Source organism: Hydra viridissima, unplaced genomic scaffold (genome assembly GCF_058129835.1).
Source record: "Hydra viridissima isolate aposymbiotic clone 2 unplaced genomic scaffold, HvirCarnegie_v1 scaffold_10, whole genome shotgun sequence".
NCBI lineage: Eukaryota > Metazoa > Cnidaria > Hydrozoa > Anthoathecata > Hydridae > Hydra > Hydra viridissima.
The window spans coordinates 4,791,989-4,813,681 of NW_028324309.1; the positions used below are offsets into that span (position 1 = coordinate 4,791,989).

Genomic DNA, 21,693 nt, shown 5'->3' on the forward strand with positions numbered 1-21,693 from the left:
CGCAGTCTTTGAAGTGTATTTAGGGTCACTATCCTACTGATAACACCACCGTTGACGCACTTTTGCTTTTAAATGTGGTAAGCATATAATTTCTCATTCAATCGGTATACTATTTGGTATCCATGATGCCATCAAATTCAACTGAAAACAGAATATTTATTGTATTCAGAACTAATCTGTGGTGCAATTCGGCGAGCATCACCTTTTGACATTTGACATAGCTAACGGTTGTCCCTTTCAGTAGCTTTTCGTGGTCGACCGAATCTGAGTTTTGTTTCAAAAGTTCCCCTGCGTATTTTTATATTGATCCATGCACAAACAAATTGTTTGGAAATTCAAAATTGACGAGAAAAAAAATCACTTTTGTGACTCGATTATTAACTGCATTTACTACTAAGCTATTCTCTTCTCTATACTCTTTGTACTTTTCCATGTTTAAATGTGATTTTAATGATTTTCAAGAGAATTTGCTGAAAACATTCTGTGTAAATATAAGAATAAAAAAAATTAAAAAATTTAGAGTAAAAAAATTTTTTGAACTAACTTTATGTAAGTGAACGTTACAAACTGAATGCAATTGTTTGTTAAAACAAAAGAACTCCCCTTTTTAATCTAAATCAGCATGGTTGAACATTCAAACAAAGAATGGTTTATTTTGCATTTGCATACATTGGTCAAGACCGAGCACTGAATGTTTAATTTTTGTATGTAATTAATCTATATTAGCAAGGGTGAACATTCCAAAAAAGAATGATTTAAACGTTATCCGTAATAAAGTAATTGCATAAAAAAAAATGACAGCAAAAATTTGACCATTACATTATATAGAGAATAACAAGGCAAACAACAATACTAAGGAATTTTTTAAATTTCTTTAAATTTTTTTAAATTTTTAAATTTTTTATTATCAAAATTTAAGGGTAAACACAACCTGTAGGAAAAGTTCTGTTGATACTTCAAAAAAACCAATCAGCCACAGATTACAATCAACTGAACTTAATATTATTTTAAAAAAGGTATTCTAAACTTTTGAAACTATTCGGATCATTGGAATCATTCGGAATCATTCGGAACATCGGATTAGTGCCGGGCAAAAAGATTTCTTAGTCATTGTGACACTTAAGAAATATTCATTAAACATTTACATACTAATAATACACTGGTCACAAGAATTTATTTTTTTCTGATGACATAAGTTTGAGTGTTGGCTTAAGGTATTTAGAGTTGCTAATTTTGAAAAATAGCATCTTTTATTGCATAATTAAGTTTTTAATTTGTAGATTGAATTGGACTAAATTTTGTAAAATTAAAACAAAGGTAGTAAACGATTATGACGTTTTTAGAAAGATTTGAAGACCTCGCCTTCAAGCCTTTGTTTATTATTGGCTAATACCTCTTTGGATTTATTGGCTAATACCTCAAATGGAAAGGAGATTGCTTGTTTTTTTGACTAATTAACAATATTAAAGTTACAATAGGTTACAATAAGCATCATTGCTTAGTTTTTCGATTAGTTTTCGGAATAAATAAAAACTTCTGTTAGCAACGAATAATAACGAATAAATAAAAACTCTTTTAAGATAAAACAAATTTTCTGAAGTTTATTTAAATAGAACTCGTTATGCGTTTAAAACAGCGAATGTTTTTGGTGTGACAAGTTATTCATTATAATTTGTATGTGAAGGATCATTTTATCTATTACATGGTTTGTTATTTTATCCATTACATGATTTGTTATTTTTTCGATACATAGTTTGTTATTTTTGAAAAATAAGTTTTTAAATGGTTTAAACGAATGGCAAATTCTCCTCAACGTCTTAAAACAAAATGACATAAGGTATGTGAGTTATCGTGAATATTTTTCTGGAATATTGTTATATCTAAATATATAAATTATTTTAAAACCGATTCATTTTAAATTACTGACAAAGAAGTTTAAAAAAGAAAACGATGTTTAGTTTATAAAGCTTTTTGTTACAAATGATTTGGAAACATTCTCAAAAAACTTTTGAATTTCCAAGAAAGCTGAGATAAATTATTGATAATACAGATACCCAAATTAAAAAAATTTGGATGTGGAAACTTAATAATTTGCTGAAAATCATTTACACTGTTTTCAAGGAATTAAACAACCTTTAGACGTCTTGCTGAAACAGTTAAATAAACCTTCCATATAATGCATCAATAATAAGCAGATGCTACCGATTTTCAATGGCAGTGAGTGTTCCCGAAGATAAACTTCTCTAGTTCTCGAATTTCATCCGGGTAAAGAAGATTGGGGATGAGGAGGGGGGGGAATCGTCATTCAAGAGTTTTTGGGAGGGAGGCGCTGAAGTACAGGTTTTAAAAAGGTTTGCAAATGCAGAAACAGAAACTAGTATCTAAACTCTTAAAAAAAAGAGTTTTTTAGATTTTTTAAAAAAAATTGTAAAAAAATATAACCACTTGCTTTTAGTGATTTCATGATAATCACTCGCTGGGGTCTTTTATTGCATGTACATGTATTAGTAGCTCTTTAGTTTTTTCAAGACATTCCTCAGTTGGATGTTGAGGAATGCTGCCAGAAACGTTAATGCATTGTAAGGCTGTTACAGAAATGTCAAGTAGATATTCAGAACTTTTAAATGTCACAAAAAAAGCAAAAAAAAAAAAACAAAACAATTAGAATATGTAGAAATTGTGAGGTGGCCATCATTCTGCATCAAGAGGCATCATAACGTATTTCTTTAGAAATATTTCTACTTAGGAAAAATATTGGTAAAAATTCAGTAAAAATTCTTAACACTAACTTACATGTAAGGAAAATCATTTTACAAAAAAAAGTGAAAACAAGTAATTGCTAATGATAAAAGTTCGAAGTTTTGATCAAGAGGAAGGTGGTAATGGGAACAATAGCATTTTTTGCTGCTTAAATGTTAAAAAAAGTATATTTGTGTATTAGCTTATTAGTAGATATGGACTTTCATAGGTAGCGCTAGAAGACTTCGTGATTCTATCAGCAGACATGCTGATTGATCCAAGTAAAAGAATGAATGGAAGGAAATGAAATAAGTTTAATACCCTTTTCATACCGATTAAAAAATTTGATTAAATTGGTTCACTTAGTGAGAACAAATAGTGTTTATCGGTTCTCTTTTTATGGTACTTTGAGTAAACTTTAAACAAGAAAGAAGTAACTTTCGCCAGAAAGGGGTAGATGAGACGAAGATTAAAACTGGTAAGGGAAGGAAGGAGTAATGCCCTCCTGAAAATGTACCTGAAAAAAACGCCGTAATAAATTTGTCGGAATTTTACCGCCCTTACCTACAATTTACAGCGCTGTAAGTTTTTTTTTAAAAAAAGTAACAGATTATGCAAATTGACCGCTTGTGTCGTTTTAGCCAATTAATCATTTCATTGAAATGTTTCAACAACGTAGACTGTTTTGTACAGCGTTTAAGTACAGAAGAAAAAGCGCATTAGCCAATCAAAAAGTTTTTAAAAGTGATTCACGACTGCTAAAGCAATCAAAATTTCCTAAATATCCGCTAATAAATAAACAACGAGACATTATTTTCTATAGCTGCAAACGAGACATTAAAGTTGCAACATTCTAAATATCCGCTAATAAATAAACGAGACATTATTTTCTATAGCTGCAAACGAGACATTAAAGTTGCAACATTCTAAATACAAAGGTTGAAAAACGAGAGATTAAAATTGCAATCAAACTCATTAAAATTCTTAGAATGTTGAAGCAAATAAAAAAAAAATCGTTTAAATTTAAAATTTATGTTGCTCAAAGAACATTGAGCAAGCTATTAATTGCATTTACAAGTTCTTAATTTTTAATTAAGATTAGATATTCGGAATTTTTCGATTAATCGAAAAATTCCGAACAGACGAACAATTGTCTGTTAGTGATTATTATGTTTTTGTTTGGTTTTAAAATAATCGCCGGTTTACACAAACTGCTTTTTTTTTTTCTTTTTACTTTTTCTTTTTATTTTTAATGATATTGGCAATGGTGACAGAAAAAAACCCAAAGCGACTGTTAAAACGAGATGTGTTTTTAATTGCACCAAGAAACTTCTTTTTCATTTTAATTTATGAATTGGATAAGTTTCTAAAATAATGAGCTAAATCTAAATGCTTGCTTGTTCTTATGACATAACATTTGGATTGCTAGAAAAATACGTCAAAAAACAAAGATCTTCTTATAGTCTTCTCGCATTTTAACATAGATCTTCTTATAGACTTTTCGTCATGCAAAATACATTTTCTTAACTAAATTTTTTGTTTATTTGATTCTCTTTACGAGTAAGTATCTTCGAATCAACCATATTACCGATGTAATTAATTACAAATTTTTTTAAGTGTGAATCAATGCTTAAGTTTGTATAAACGCATTATTGTACGTTTCCAACGTAACGAAGAAAAATTTTTGATCAAATACAGCTTTAAATAATTGTATATTTTGTAACTGCTTTAATGCAAACGTCAAAAGCAAATACAGATTTTTATTTTGGATATTTTTATATCAAGACACAGCTGCAAAATTCCAGCGTCCAACAAACGAAAAGCTAGAACTTCATTCCAAGCAACATGAAAAATTAACTTACAATTAAGTAAAAAAACAAGAAAAATTTATGATCTGTAAACAAAGAAAGAAGAAGAAAAAGAACATTAAGATTAACCTTTTAAGAAGCTAACTTTATGTTGCACACGAAAATAGTTGCTGAAGCACCACAATAAAAAGCGTAAAAAAAGTTTTTGCTTATTTGACATTCCTTATTAACATTTTTAAAATACTGTTATCATGCTTCCACGTCTAGGAATACAAAAAGATATATTACAACGAAAAGGTAAGTACTAAGAGATTTCTTTATTTTCTCACCGAGAAGAATTTTCTCTCTCATTAAAGCTCTAAGAAGCATACTTACTTCAAAAAGAGTCTACATCTAAATAGATTGTCAATATTTATTGTAAAATTTCTCCGCAAATATTATCACGTCTACCAACAGCTTGTCTTTATGAGAGTTGTAGTGATTATTTTAAGTGTAAGAATGTTGCAACTAAAAGATTTTTGAACGTTTAAAAATAAAATTTTGTAGTTTTCGTTTGATAAATTTATAAAAGCGTGGTGTATATAGCCTATCTACTCTGCGACTATAATTTTAGTCGCAGAGTGGCCTTAATAAACCGAAGACAACGATATTTTACAATTTTAAGATGATTCATAATGCTAGATAGCTCGTTTTGTCCACTTCTATTCAAAATGACATTATTCAGAACCCATTTCTTTATAACTCCAAAGGCTACTAATAGAATATTGAACAGTTTATTCTTTCAAGAATTTATCAAAAATAATTCTTCCTTTTGAAGTGTCTCTTATTTTTTGAGTACTATCCAATCTAATTAAAATATCTCTAAGCTTCGAAGGCTTTTTAAAATTGTTAATTCGATTTGAAATCAAAAAAAAATTGTACATCAAAAAGTCTAAGATTGCAAGTTCATGAAATAAATTGTTTGAAAAACAGCAAGTTGTAATAAATTCGTAAAAAAAAAGTTTTAACAGTGAAAATCAAAGCCTTTGGTTCATCTCTTTAAAAAAATATCTTTCTTAAATTATCAGTTAAAGTTCTTCGGAGACTAAAAGATACGTTTGAAAGTTTTGTACTCAGCCTAAAATTTTGTAACAGTACCAATCTAAAAGCAGTTAATTACAAGAATTTTACCACGAAAAATTCTATGATCTGTTTAAGATTGAAGCACTGTTTAGATTAGTAAAGAGTTGTCTTTTTGGAAGTAAAAATGCTCGTTTTGGGAATAATGTTAAAACAATAGCTTTTTAAAGTTTAAGCAATTCGCAAAATTTCTTTAATTAAATATTTCACATTTTTTTTTACATTTCTTACTGGGTTTTACAAACATCAAGAATATTTATTTAATTTGAGTAGTTTAGTAATGCTCTTATAAAAAAATTTTTTATTTTCGTAAAATTAATTATTAAAAGTTCAAAAGTTACTATCTTTAGACATATTTGGAACAAGGTAGTGATGTCTCTCTTTACGTTAAAACAGTTCATAATTTACGTCATTTCCTTGTTTAAAACGTAGTTCCAAAAGTGTTTTTCTTATCAGCATTATTTTTTTGAAGTGTGCAAATGAATACTAAAAAATAAACACAAAATGTTGATATCTTAACAAGCTGCCAGATAAAAAATTCACTGCTTTTAACTCGGTTATTATTAATACGTTCGCTTGCTTTTAAGAATTAAGCAGTTGCGTAGATAGTATATATTTTATTTGAAGATGATCGACATTTCTTAATTTCATATGGTACTATGTAACCTAAATGTATAAAATATCGGTTCTAGCATGTCCTAATGGCATTGCATTCATTGATTTTTCAAATCAGTTACACTTTATTTGACGTGGATGATTTGATTGACTGAATAGTATCGTGCAACGCAAAAAAAAAAATTACGTAATAGAGTTTTGAAATAAAAATCAAAGTAATTCATGATAAATTTTCAAAACTTGTTTACGAATAAAAAAAGACTTTTCCCGCATTATTGCTCAGCGAAAATATGTTTATATTAAAAATGGTAACAATGAGCTGTTTATTTACACCTGTGAACCTCTTTGTCTCCTCGCCATTTATTTATGAAAGAAAAAGTCTTGTTTGAGTAGGGTAATGGATTAGCGCGTGCTAAAGATAAAAGGTATCAAATTCGAATTTGAAAATATGAGCGGTTTCGGCTGAAAGAGCGGGATACAAAGTTCTTATTTTGAAAGTAAATAAGCGAGTAGATATCTTATTGCGTTTTTTTTCCTGTCCTCCATTTAGACATTCAAATTGCCAAACAGATTGGTGCAGAGCATCAACTGTAATTTATTTATTAACACATAAATAAAAACGAAGAAATAAAAACGAAAATGACGAACATGAGACCGAAACATGTGATTAGAATCTTGGTGATTATGAATATTTTGACATCTGCTCAACTTAACGGTAAGTGTTTCATTTGATTAAATCAAATTTAATTAAAGATCAAATAGATTTGAACAAATGCTCGTTGCAAGGAGCTTTTTTTTTAAACATCGCAGTTTACTTTGTTCCTGGTTATGCTACAATCAGTTTAGAAGTTTTTTTCTTGCATTTTAGTTATTTTTCGCCCGCCTCTCGCTTTACATACACTCGAATCAGCAAGTTGTGATTTTGAGACAGAATGTCCTGGATACGAAAATGATGAATTAGCAACTTTTAATTGGATTAAAGGAAATTCAACAACACCATCTCCAAATACTGGACCAGAAGGAGACAACACGCCTGGAAAGAATGGTAAAGGTAATAATAATATCCGCTATTTAACTTTACTAAGTTTAATAACTTAAAAAGTTCAAAAACTTGATGGTTGTCATAAATTTTACATCATTTTAAAAAAATTATTATTAACTATTTTAAAAAAAGATTATTATTTAAAATTGACTTCTCAAGAGAGTACTCTCTGTGTGATTGCAGACCCGTTGCTTTCAAGATTGTGTCTCTTAAAAGGAAACAGTTTTGACCCACACTAATATAAAAATTAAGTTATATTTTAGGGAATTACATGTATGTTGAGAGTTCTAAGCGACTAAATGGAGATATAGCGCGTCTTCAAACATTTCTAATTGACAATGATATTCAAGATAAAAAAATATGCGTCGAATTTTTTTTTCATATGCGTGGTCACACAATGGGTGAACTTGCAGTGCTTTTACAAGAAAAAGGTCGAGAGGTGGTAATGTTTCAGTTAAAAGGCAAGCAAATTAATCAAGACTGGAGCCACGGAAGGTTTGCGTTGGATACTCCGTTGAGTCCTTTCAAAGTAATTTTTTTTTTTTATTTCACATAAACTAAACTTTAGATATATGCTGTTACACATTTGGTTAGCAAATTAATTTGTTGCTGCATGGAAGCGTTATATAAATTTGATTATAAATGTTATTTCGTGTTTTTTTAGATAATATTCCAGGGGAAAACGTCGTACAGTTTTTATGGTGATATAGCGATTGACGATATTCATTTATATTCATTCAACGGAAAAGGATGTTACTCGTGGCCGATAAATTCAGTTCCACAATCCAGCCAACCACCTCCACCTATACCAACATATGGACCAGGTATTCAATTAGCTTATTAAACTGTAGTAAAGTAAGTTAAAAAATGTATATATTACTGTATCAAAATAAAATAAAATGAGTGCAAAAACAATAGGTTTGCAATTTAACAATTATATGATATTTATTACTTAACACAGATGTCACAGCCAAAAAGTTTTTTTTAGAAAATCAAATGACTTGTGGAAGGAGCAAAATTAATCGACATTCAAGCCTCGCTCGGGTGATTGGTGGGACAAAATCTGATCCCGGTGAATGGCCTTGGATGGCCATGATTTTATTGCAAAAATCAGATGGATCTTTTGATCCATCGTGTGGAGGGGTACTTATTGGTTCTGAGTGGATTGCAACTGCGGCACATTGTGTAGCAGATGTGCTAAGCAAAAATGATATTCTAATTAGGCTTGGTGCACACGAACGAAATACCAAGTCATCGCAAACTCAAGAATTATCTGTTAGTGATGTATATGTTCATCCTCAATATAAAACAGAAAAAATGTTTAATAACGATGTGGCAATGCTGAAATTGAAGAGACCCGCAATTATAAATCAGTACGTGGAATCCATTTGCATTTTGAATAACCACGAATTTTTGGAAGGAGACCAGTGTTTTATTGCCGGTAAGTTATTTTAAGAAAAAGAATGTAAATTTTTTTTTAAACAACTTTTCTGAAAAATAACAAAGCGGTTATTTGATTTTGCAGGATGGGGAAAGCTATGGAACGACGGGACTGTGAAACCAGCTCCTTATAGCACAGTTTTGCGCCATGGGATGGTCAAACTTCGAGGGAACTCAGAATGCAAATCCATATATGGAGAAGCGTTGACAAACAACATGATTTGCGCAGGAGATGAATCCGGAATTCCAGATACATGCTTAGGTGATAGCGGAGGACCTTTAATGTGCCAGAGTGACGGACAATGGTAAAGCGCGTTTCTACTTTCTTAAACTTAACTTAATGACATAACTTCTTTATGTCAGATTAAAATTTAACTTAATGACACTTTATGTCACATTAAAATAAAACTATTTACGCTTAAAGCTTTCAATAACTTTTACCTTTCTCTGTAGGATACTCACTGGTATAACTAGTTGGGGAGCAAAAGTCGGTTGTGGCCAGACCAATATGTATGGTGTTTACACTCATATCAAAACTGTACAAGATTGGATGAAATCGGTCATAAAATATCCTGATATGCACGATACTCTGCATTTAAAAGATTAAATTATTTTTGGAATTAGAAGCAGAGAAAAGAAAAAGCTGCAAATCAAAGTGTTACGTTTTTTTTTTTTATTTACCTAGGGATTTGTCAATAATAACTTGTACTATGATGAAAGAAAAAAAAAAAAAAAAAAAAAAAAAGAAAAAAAAAAGAAACGAAGAAATCGAAGCATAATATCCATAGAATTGACTTCGTTAGCCAGGTTTCATTTTTAAAAAATTAACATGGGGTTTCAGTCATACTCTGCGACATACTGCAAGATAATACGAGCAGTAGATAGTGTCATTAACTTAACAGGTTTTAACTTACAGTTACCATGCAATCTTGGGTTTCATTGTCCCTTTTTTCTCATTTTTCATTTTAGTTCAATTAAAACGACATTAAACATTCAACACTGACGCAAGTAACAGGCGTCAAAAGCGATGGCTGAGTAATGATCTATAATTTATGATTCATTAATACTTTATCACATAAAAAAAATATTTTTATGAACATATTTCATGCTTTTCATAGATACGTAACAAAATATTCGTACATGATTCTGGTAAATAACAGAAAAAAAGAACTGTGTTTGTTAGCTTTGTGATTTCTTTTGTTTTTTAAATGCTAACAAATACCAACAAAGCTGACTTTAGTTTCAAACTCATTTTATGTATATTTCTTGTAAGTAGAGAAGACACTAAAAAAAAATAAAAAATTATGCTTTATTAATCAATATTTAAAAAAATCTAATAAAGATCAATAAAGATGTAGGAAGTGTGCACATATATATATATATATATATATATATATATATATATATATATATATATATATATATAAAACGAAGAAATTACAACAATGTATGGTACTTAATGTTTCATGCCTTGAGGCAATCATCAGTCATCAAATGTAAAACAAAAATAAAACCGTAACGAAATTACAAACATAATTGCATAATTGACTATTATAGTCAATAGTATTAGATAGTATACTTTTATTATGAGCAGTAAAAATTTTCTTGATGCTTGGAAGGTATATCTAACCTTTACGTTTATGAAATTTACGGCCTTTAGAGAAAAACGTATCAATAAAACCCGAAAATATCTTTGCAACGTTTGTCTAACATTCATTGAATACGGAGGGTCAAACGAAATTACGTTTCGTTTTCGAGATCCTGCAATACATTTTGGAGTGTTTTGAATGAAAGCAAATTTGTCTTTAAATCCGCAAGAATTAACAGCGTTTTTTTAAACGGTGCGGCTCTATCAAAAACTTCTTGGCTTGAAGATATATTACCTTGCAGTTAGAATATAAATGAAAACTCGCTTTTTTTTTCAAATGATTTAGAAAGTTGGTAATACCAACTTTCTAAATCGACATCGGACTTTAGTTTTTCGATTTTTTACGATTAATAACGATTAAAATAAAAAAAATTTGTATCAGTTATTTAAAATAACTTTAAAATAATTTTTATATTTCGACATGCAAATTTACAGAATTTCAGAAAAAATTGCGATACCTCGAAAAGTTTCTTATTTTGTTTCAAGACATTGCGCAGAGCTGCTATTCGACTACAGCCGATATATACTTCGATTAAAATAAATTTTAACAAATTTACGTGAGAATGTAAACATGTCACACCGATAAACTGGCTGTTTTAAACACATTAAAAGTTCTATTTTAATAAACTTCAGAAAATTAAATTTTTTTAAAATAAGTTTTTTACAAAAAATTTTATTTTAATTGTTACTATTCGTAAAAAATCGAAAAACCAAAGTCCGGTGTCTACTTGGAACTTCATTCGTTAGGGTCAGTTTCCATTCATCCGTTTAACTACGGGATGGGAAAAAAAAAATCAAAGAAGGCAAAGTATAAAAAAAGTATGTTGGTCAGAAAGTTTTTTAGAGAAAGAAAAAACAAAAGGAGCATCTAATTTATTTATAAAAGATATACAACTTTTCGATCACGAATGCTTTTTTAAGCTTTTTAGAATGCCACCTGTAAATAATGAACATTTGTTAAGTCTAATTGCACCGGCGATTACAAAATCTTTCCTCAGACGCGAAAATAGACCTAACTGATGTTTTGAATAAGTCCGACTTCCGTAGGAAAAATAATGAACGAAACCTTTATTGCTATATAGACAATTTTGCTGGCTAATGAATATATTAGCTATAAAAAAAGCGAAAATGAATGGAGATCTATAGCAAGCGAGTTCGAGAAGAAATGTAACTTCTCCAACTGCATAGGGGCTATAGGTGGTACCCATAGCTATGCAAGCCCTTTCAATATCAGGCTCGTTTCACTTTATTATAAAAAATCTCAATCTACTGTTTTGATGGCTTTTTGTGATGCAAATTATGAATTCACACCTGTTGACATTGGTGATTGTGGTAGGAAGTGATGGTGGCGTATTCGGAAATAGTAAAATGGGAATTGCTTTCGAATCAAAATTATTACATATCCCAGAACCTTATGAACCAACTGGATCAAGCATAAAACTGCCATATATTCTAATTGGAGACGAGGCATTTTCTCTCAAAAACTATTTAATGAAGCCACACCCTAAAGAAATATTATCTTTGAAGGAAAGAATATATAACTACAGATTGTCACGTGGCACGAAGAACAATAGAAAATGCTTTTGGTATTTTGGTATCAAGATGCAAAATTTTTTCGCAAACCAATTTTTGCAAAAGAAAGTATTGTAATTAACGTGACTAAAGCTGCCACTGCTTTGCATAACTACCTTATGCATAGTCGTCAGTTTGAACCATTAAATCAAAATATTGCCCTTCAAAATTTGTTGATTATGAAACATCCTATGGTTTGCAAGCTAGTGAATGGCGAAGTAATGTTTTGGATTACCAAGGAATAACACTTTTACAAAAACCATTAGGCTCAAATAATTATACTCGTGATGCAAAAGCAGTGAGGGAATTAATTATATTTATTTACACACACACACACACACACACACACACACACACACACACACACACACACACACACACACACACACACACACACACACACACACACACACACACACACACACACACACACACACACACACACACACACACACACACACACACACACACACACACACATATGTGCATGCTTGTGTGTATGTGTGTGTAAATATAAATACTTTTTTTAGTAATTTTATCTATTTTTATTTTTGAAGTATCAGATTGTTTACTTTAAATGTGTGTTAATACTGGTATAAAAATATTGAATGTAAAAATAACTCGGTATATAAAATATATTTGTTTTAATTTTTCGAAAATGGTAGCAAGGTGATTGGCGGCTCGTTTCGCTATTTGCTTTTTCACGGGAAAAAGTTGATTTGAAATTAACTTTTTCCTAAGACAGATATGATGGGAAAAACTAAGCTGCAGAAAGATTATATTACAAACTGACCATGCTCACGTGATTAATTTTCACATCCTTTTCCCGTTCCCGTAGCTAAACGGATGAGAGGAAACTGACCCTTATCATTCTTTAAAAACCAAATAACCAAACACCGATGCTTATCTATATGTGAACATTTAATATATCGATACCTGAAAAACAAAAGGCCCTAAGTGACATTTTTGGTGAAAATGATTTTTTTTTGCCAACTTGTTATAAAGGCAGATTAATAAATAGGTGAAATAGATTTTCCATAAAACCTTTTTGAATAGAGATGCGCAGTTTTTTCGCTCTCCTAAAAAATTTTGAAAATGTCACTTAGGGCCTTTTGCCTTTCAGGTATCAATATATTTAATACTTATTTCGAAAGTAAATATTTATTCCGAAAGTCAAAGCATTTAACATATGTTAATATAATTATGTTAACATTAAGGTCGTAAGTAAGATCCACAACTTTCATAAGCTGTTTTGTAATGGTTTGTACTAATAATTCTTATTGTTATTACACGATCACAGAATATCATGTCTGGTCTGAAAACTTGGAGTTTTTTAACAACAGTAAAGAATACTGACTGAATCTAAGCCACGATAGCAAGTAAACGATAGCAAGTAAACGATAGCAGGTAAACGATAGCAAGTAAACGATAGCAAGTAAACGATAGCAAGTAAACGATGCAAGTAAACGATAGCAAGTAAACGATAGCAAGTAAACGATAGCAAGTAAACAATAGCAAGTAAACGATAGCAAGTAAACGATAGCAAGTAAACGATAGCAAGTAAACGATAGCAAGTAAACGATAGCAAGTAAATTTGCGTACAGAAAGTATTAAATCCGAAAGTTGAACTTGTTTTGTTTGAATATCTTTTCAAATCTAATCAATAATAATAAGCTCAAATAAAAACGGAGATGATAAAGATAAAAAAAAATTCGAGATTAAACAAAAAGCGTACTTCAAATAAATCATTTCATAATCACAACTCCTTCTTGCCCCGTACTTGTCATTGGCTTCATCCCGTGTAATAAGTGATATTCACGTCGCAAGAAAGCATATAAAACGTCAGAAGTCAAAAATATCTAAAAGTGAAATAAAACATCTTTAACAATCCTGCAGCAATTATTTACTTTCTTTTGCAATTTTTACTATCGAAAACCGTTAACCACATTTTTTTTTTTTTTTTTTTTAAATGTTGTACTCAGCGTTGCACTTTGATAAATACTTTAAACCCGTGCAACAATCACGTATAGAAAGCATCGAACTGAAGGATTCTTCTTACCTGAGCTGAATTATACAGAAGAGTGATAGCATAAAAAAAATTGCCGTTGCCGCTTCCAGCATATATCCATAAATACCACATGCAGGGTGCAAGCACTGATGTCACGATAAAAATTGCAGCAATAAATAAAACATTACGAGTATCTAAAAAATTATTAAATAAAGCTAAACTATGAAAAAATCAATAAAACTAAAAATATTTTGATAGCATGTTGCAATCAAAAAACATACATCGATAAATGTACCACCAGAATGGCAGCATAGCCATGGGTACAGATAAATCACCAAAGTTGGGGTATGATTTGAACAATGATACAAGTGAAAATAAACAATAGCACATCAATATAGGGTATTTTCTAAAAAAAATATTTTAAGATTGGAGTAGAAGAAAAGAATCATTTATAATAAATTAATGATATAACCAAATACAGACTTCTACTTTTAACATCAAAACGTTAAAAAACACCAGAAACAAAGTGACCTGAAAATTACTGCTATTGGAATCATAAAAACGAACGCACTCATTTGATAAATGCAGAGAAAAAACAACTTGAAATGGTCAAACATTTCCAAGAAAAAGTACCAATTCAAACCCATATTTGGAGTAAGATCAACAACAAATAGCCTAGAACAAACAAAACAAAACAAAAAAAAATACTAATCAATGAGTAAAACCATTCAAGTTGTAACTCATAATAAACTAATGATCAAAATTACTAATCTTGATCATACATTTTTTTTGGGATTATAACTTAACTGAAGTATGTTTAATCGAAATCAGATCATCAGTGAAGCACCACTGTTCTAACTCATAGAAATATGTAAAATTGTTTATATCTTAACAAAATAAATCTGTTTTCTTGCTTAAAGACTTTATATATCATTCAGCAATCATGTTTACATCGGCTGAAAGTAGACATTTATAAGGTAGAAGGTTTTTGCTGACTTTGTAGAAATTACTATTATTTTATTTCAGCGACTAAATGATGTTTTTAACAAAGCTTAAACAATAAAATAACAGAAACTAACATAAAACCATAAACAGATGATAAGAAATCCCATGAACCATAAACCATATAAGAGCATGTCAACAAAGAAACAAATGACACTGCAAATCCAAATAAACACTTGCAAATAGAAACCTTTTTGCAAAATGATGTCTAAAAGGAAAAAAATTTAAAAAAATAAAGAAAATAAATATATGGTTGTGTATAAATTTCGAGAATGTAAAAAACTTTTTTAACATTTTATGTGAATATTCAAGTAAGAATTTTTTAGATTATTTTGGAAAAGAGCTTATGTTCCAAATGTAACAACTCACATCATATGCATTTAAGATTAAAGGAGCCAACAAGATAATTGGATAAAATGAAAAATAAGTCAAAAGTGCAACACAAATACTTCCCAACAACCACAACCCTGAAAAAAAAAAAAGAACATAAAAAAAAAACTGGAAAAGATTCATCAAAGTTAAATTATTTTATCTACAGAATATTTAACACTAAACAGACTTTTTTATAAATGTTTTACAAGCATTTATGACATTTTATGATTGATACAACTATTATATACTATAACTAAAATTTAGAACTATGAATCTCCTATTCAACTTTTTTATCATTTAAAGTTTTATTCATTTTAGAAAGTTTCCAACATTTTTGAAACAACAAAAATACACACCTCTAACAAGTGTAAGCAGCAGCAACATGGAAAATAAATTGTTGATTACTAAACTTGATTGGGCAGCACATGTTATGATAGAGTAAGGATGAAGTAAATAGCTTTGAAAAAAAAATTTTTTCTTAACAAATGATCAAGTAAAAACATGATTAATATATATGCATAAAAAATTTTGTCTAGTAAAATTTAAATAACATTTATCTTAAAACATTTCCTATAAACAAGACTTACACAGACATAGCAATTAAAGCTGTATCTTTCATTTGATCTTTGTTTAAAATTAAAGGTGCAACATCACTTGCATAACTTTCTTTCTCTTTTTCTTGATACTGAAGCTGTATTAAAAGTTAACGCAACAAAAGAGTTTATAAACAGACTAATAATATTCATTAAAACAAAAGATTTCATTAACAAAAAACTAGAGCTTAATAATTTCTGTTAAAACCTTTTGAACTTATTCAAAACCGCATTTTAAGCTTTTGGAACAAGCTCTGAATTTTAATAGGCAAAACCTTTTTTAAACTAAATATCAAACTTTTATTTTAAAAGCATTATCATTTAAAGACCACATTATTATTTTTATCATTTTTACTAACTTAAAAAAACTTTAAAAAGCATTATGCATCAAATGTCCTATCGTCTTAACTACTTCTGAATTAACTATAAATTAGAAGTAGTTTAAATGATCAATTGATGACTGCAAGAATTAAAAGCTCTTTCACTTTCAACATTTGAAAAAAGTTGATATTAGGTTTTTTTTACTTAATCAAAAAGTAAATCACTTAACTTACTTTTAAATGTCAAATTTAATTTTCATTGACATGTAAAATTAAATTACATTTTTAACAAAAACTACTTTTACTCTTAATGTAAATTTCATTTGCGTAACTTATTTTTCAAAGTAAGTTTTATAAATGTTTCAGGTTTATTCATGATGAAACAAGAAGCATATATGCGCTAAAGCTCACATACAGATAATGACCATTGAAGCTGTTGATAACTGATAGTTATAAATGATTTTATAAAATTGTAAATATGTAACAATTGCAGACTGAATAGTTTTTAAATGCTGAAATACAGTTTCGAAATTAGGTGTACATTTCACTACCTAAAAAACTGAAATCTCTTTAATTATCATAATTTTATTTAAACCATCATTGGCTAGATCATGTTTTGACTCTGCATTTAATTAACTTGTTCTAATTCCTATTTTAAATAAATTAGTTGTTAAAGTGGTTCTCAATTAAAGTGGTTATCAATTTCAATTTTAATTCATTTGAAACATTGTTCAACAATTTATGACAAATTGTTAGAGATGTTTTTTAGTTAAAGCAACAACTGCAGGATTTTTAGAATTGAATCTTAAGGTTTTCTTCTTCCAGGTCTTAAATTGCTGAAGTTAAATACTTTGATAACTCAAATGCTCTATTAGGGCAATTAAGTCTTAATTCTTTTAAGGTTTCATATAATTTTGGTTATTTTTATTTTTGCTAAATGAATTCCATGCGCATAACAAGTATAAAGGCTTTATTAGTTTCCCAAATTTAATAATCTTTTACTTTTTGCAATAAAACAATAAAAAGTCTGCCAATTAAAAATATTGCAACACTGTCTTTTGGTCAATTTTATTTTCTAATACCATTTTAATTAGCAGAACTTAAACTTTAAGGAATCAAGGAAATGATAATTCAATATTATGTTTTAAATATTTTTGTAATATATTTGTAAAGTTTCTTTTAAAATATAGCAGATATGTGTATTCAGTTTTACATAAACTTAAAAAAAAACAACTAAAAATTAAAAAAATATATTCACTTTTAAATTCTTCTAAAATTATTTTAAAAATGAAATCTGAACAATATCTGAAGCTAAGCAATTTGACAAGAGTATATATATATAGAATTGGTCAGAAATATAAAAGTATATTTTTAATGAAAAACTAAGTGAAGGTAATAGCAGTTTTTAAAAGTTTAAAACCATCAAATTAGTTTTTAAAGATAGTAAACTTATAAACTAATTCAACCAATTAATAAACTCACCTGAGAAACAACAAAGTGTTTTCCAACAATAAACACAACAGCACCAGTTAAGATATCCAAAATCTATTAAAAAATGTCTCAACAGAAACAGCTATTTAGATAAATGCAGTAGCAAATGTATCTATTAAATATATGTATAATTCTTTTATTATGTATAAGTTTTTTATTATGTATTATTTTGATTTATATGTTTATATACATTGGTGGATTTACGTGTATATATGGATTGGTGGATGAATATATATTTTAAGTGTTAGACATCAAACATTTAAAATAAATATATTGTCCCCCATTTTTTTATATTACTTCAATAATTCTATTTGGCATTTAACAAGATTTTTTAATTCATCCGCGGTTATTTGATCCCAGCATTCCTTTATTTTTTCTTTTAACTGATTGACATTAAATCCAAGCTGTTTGGAGGCCATTATAAAATATTTTAAAATCACGACAATTTTTTTTTGATGAACTTTTTGTTACTTTCCAATTCAATTGTTTTAAAACATTTGCATGATGTTAAATTACAAAATATATTAATGCGTTAACTTCAATAAAAACTCTAAATAACATGAATAATACAATTAAATAATTCAATAATTAAATTAAGTTTTAAGACTGTTTGTTAAAAGAAATCAGTGGTAAGATTTAAATATCAATTCAGATAACTCATGTTTTAAGAACTATACAAATATAGGTTTAATTTGAATGCTTGTAATGGCTTCTTTCCTGTAAACTTTAAACTAAAATCTTTGGTTCATAATTATAACATTGAGGAAATTCATAGTTTTATTTTCGCATTGGATTTCGATTGTGTATTGCAGGGTGAATAACCTTTCTTTTGACTTTTTAACCATTATTATTTCATCAAGAGTAACTTACTTTTATGAACAAAAATTGAGAATTTATCTCAGCTAACATTTGTTGGAAGGGCTTCTTTCGGATCCAAAAGATTATAAACTTCCTCGCCAATAATATTAAATATTTTTTAGATTCGTTCAATTTATTTTTTCAAGACTATAAATCTATTATAAGAAAGAACTATACAAATAGATTACAGCTACATAAGATTGAAACATTATACTTACCTAGACAGAAATTCTATAAAATACTTACAATAAATAAATATGGTGCAGCTGTGCTTCCCAAATTACTGAACAGCTTTATCAATAAAGGTGGCTATTGATAAAGCAAACAAACTGTTTACAATGTAACTACTAACATCTTTACATTTAGTTACTAGGAAAAAGAATAACAAAATGAATGTATTATTCTAAAAGAATTAAATCAGAAAACTGAAGAATATTTATTATAATAAAAAATGAGTCAAACAAATGTATTTTTGGTAGTAGGTTAACACCTGATAAGTGATATTTTTTATAAATTTGCAATCTATGTCTAAAAAAAAAACAAACTTAGATTTTCTTTCTTAAAATTGATGACATGATTGAATACTGGACTAGCATATATTTTTAGAATTTTGATATTTTGGGATAAACTGTCTGTAATTTATGAACTGTTAACCTATATGTATAAATTTTAATGTAAAGTTTTAGTTATCCAATATTTGTGTAAATTGAGCAAATAAAAATTTACATCAATACAATTAATTCTGAAATGAGTTCAAAATCAAAAAAGGATTTTCTCTTTCCTTTGTAGTTAAAAATTACAACATTAAAATATTAATAATTTTGAAATAACATCACAAAATAAAAAATTGTAATATACCTGGTGACATATATCACCGCTATAGGGAGAGATACCATAGTTAGATAAAGCAATGCACTCATTTGCTAATAAAAATGGTAAATTTTTTAATTCGTATATAATATACACAATACTACACTTAAAACACTTGTATAGTCAAAGTTAAAGTGTATAAAATATTATATGAGATAAAAAGTGTAGTCGTCTACTAACTTTTTAAAGTTTAAAAATTATTTGACTCACATTCCAGTAATTAAGTTACTTAAAAAAATAACTCACTGCGAAACCATGAAGTCAATGGGCTTGAAACTTCAACTCTTCTGATTAAAAATTTATTTAATCCAAAAATAACCAACAGTAAACGCAGAGATAAAGCAAACAAGAATACAGTCAAAACTTTTGACATTTTGTTACAACTTTGTTATTGTTAACTCTTTTTTATAATAAAATTTAGAGTTCGTTGTTTGAATCTTTATATAGCGTTTTTGGTTCCATTAACAATTGGTTTTTAGTACCCTTATTGAAGTATTGAGAAGCCACAAATTTGGCAAAATTAAAATTTTATAGGATTTGATCGAATGTTGTTAATACTAACTTATTAACCCACTAGTTTCTTAGAGAATTTCTAACAGAAATTAGCTTTTGTTTCACAAAACTTGTCGGCGCTTCTCTACTTTTGGACCCCCCCCCCCCTTCTTTTTTTTAAACTTTTTAAAAATTGTATTTAAAAATTAGAAAAGATACCTATTCATCTAAAATAAAAATCATTATCAATTAACGCAGAAGAGCGCCCTAGTTCATTTTTTAATTCGTAGTCTTTCGCAAAAAAAATTTAGAAAAACTACTTTATCTATATTTTAAGGTTATACCAAAATGCAATTGTTTATTACCTTATTACGTTTTAAGAAAAAAAATAAAGTTAATACATGAATTATAGTATTTTCAGTTGGACAAAACTAGTTACAAAATAATTTATAAGATTTAATAAGTTATGAAATAAGTTACAAGATTTCTTCATTATATACCAACTTTCACTATATCAAATAAAAAATGTTTTCTAAAATTCTGTAATCAAAAAGTCCGAGAGCTGTCCTTTACGACTTGTTTGTTTACTTGTTTGTTTAAGAATGTCGAAATTAAGACCCCACTTGCAAAAAGCGCTAAATCCAACCAAACTGATTTTGAGAAATTGAGGATTTTTCTAACTATACACTATTTACGTTGCAATTTTATTTTACTTTTCAAATTTAAAACATATAGTTGGACTAATTAAAAAATTCGGTTAATGCATAATTATTACGGCTTTTTTCGCTGGTGTTTAAATGTGTGGTTTATAAATAATATTCTCTATTTGTTGTATTCAATAAAAATGCGTGTTAAAAACCATACTCATATTTGCCATAACACGTGTTACCACTTTTACCAGTTGGAGAGCGGCCGAGTCAGTTCACGATCTCAACGAACTCTTCGTGTGGTGGAGTTCCTTCCTTCTACATCTGCAACGTTTGCGATTTCGCAAACAGATGTAGAAGGAAGAGAACGACCATTGGATTTGACGACCAGGTCCTTCTAGCGGCTGTGGAAGAGGACAAACGCTTGACAATAAAAATGCTAGCCCATAACTCCAATGACAAACAATACACAATCATTCGTCGTCTCGATAAGCTCGGAAAGGTAAGGAAATTGGTTGGATGAGTTCCACATTTTTACCGATTTGTTACAATCATAGCTACTCTTCAAAAGCGTGAAAAGAAAGAATGTTTGCGAGTCCTCTGGTGTTTTTCCAAAATTACCAATTGTTATTGGTGAAATGACGACGATGAGCATCGAGACACCTGTTATTAGTGAAATGACGAAGATGAGCATCAGAGACACAGCAGCGATTTATGGAGAAAAATGGTAAGTGGCAGTTTAACATTAACTATGGCGGCCACGAACAAGAACCATATTGTCTTCTATCACGATAATGCCCGTCCTCATGTTGAATGTCGCGTCATTGTACCGATTGCCAATAAGGAAGGGGAGCTGCTCCCACATACGCTGTCAGCTTTCACAGTTTAGCACGTTAATTGTTCGTTGAAAAACTGGCATACGAACAAAATTTACGACAATTTGGATGAGTTGTAACCGATATCAAAGCATGGTTTGCACCCAAGAAACGTGACTTCTTTATCCATGAGATTGACCGTCAGCCAAGCAGTTCGAGAAGTTGATGATGATTTTTTTCTG

General features: G+C 29.0%; 2 protein-coding genes across 7 annotated transcripts; one reads left to right on the forward strand and one right to left on the reverse strand.

The window, feature by feature from the left end:
• The first annotated feature begins 1,625 nt into the window (after window positions 1-1,625).
• On the forward strand, window positions 1,626-9,418 carry LOC149882738 (hepatocyte growth factor activator serine protease-like). 4 transcript variants are annotated; one of them, XM_090065723.1, is made up of 8 exons: window positions 1,626-1,837; window positions 6,832-6,996; window positions 7,150-7,332; window positions 7,587-7,852; window positions 7,988-8,147; window positions 8,312-8,764; window positions 8,849-9,068; window positions 9,217-9,418. In XM_090065723.1, exons 2-8 carry the CDS (start codon window positions 6,921-6,923, stop codon window positions 9,368-9,370), a joined length of 1,512 nt encoding a protein of 503 aa, XP_089921849.1. In that variant the 5' UTR covers window positions 1,626-1,837; window positions 6,832-6,920; the 3' UTR covers window positions 9,371-9,418. The 4 variants fall into 4 exon arrangements, with proteins under 4 accessions (XP_089921849.1, XP_089921848.1, XP_089921851.1 ...); XM_090065722.1 differs by lacking the exon at window positions 1,626-1,837 and adding an exon at window positions 4,533-4,844; XM_090065725.1 differs by lacking the exon at window positions 1,626-1,837 and adding an exon at window positions 4,553-4,739.
• A 432-nt stretch (window positions 9,419-9,850) lies between these two features.
• On the reverse strand, window positions 9,851-20,162 carry LOC149882739 (GPI-anchor transamidase component PIGU-like). Of its 3 annotated transcripts, none has more exons than XR_016444697.1 (13): window positions 19,744-20,158; window positions 19,486-19,550; window positions 18,874-18,936; window positions 17,761-17,823; window positions 15,953-16,056; window positions 15,722-15,822; window positions 15,363-15,460; window positions 15,071-15,201; window positions 14,563-14,666; window positions 14,273-14,397; window positions 14,043-14,185; window positions 13,719-13,842; window positions 9,851-10,047 (listed from the first exon to the last, which is right to left on the reverse strand). XR_016444697.1 is itself a non-coding variant. In XM_090065726.1 (13 exons), exons 1-12 carry the CDS (start codon window positions 19,868-19,870, stop codon window positions 13,729-13,731), a joined length of 1,278 nt encoding a protein of 425 aa, XP_089921852.1. In that variant the 5' UTR covers window positions 19,871-20,162; the 3' UTR covers window positions 9,851-10,047; window positions 13,719-13,728. The 3 variants fall into 3 exon arrangements, 2 of the variants coding, with proteins under 2 accessions (XP_089921852.1, XP_089921853.1); XM_090065726.1 differs by having other exon boundaries at window positions 14,523-14,666; window positions 19,744-20,162; XM_090065727.1 differs by lacking the exon at window positions 9,851-10,047 and adding an exon at window positions 11,029-11,183 and having other exon boundaries at window positions 14,523-14,666; window positions 19,744-20,161.
• Window positions 20,163-21,693: the final 1,531 nt, after the last annotated feature.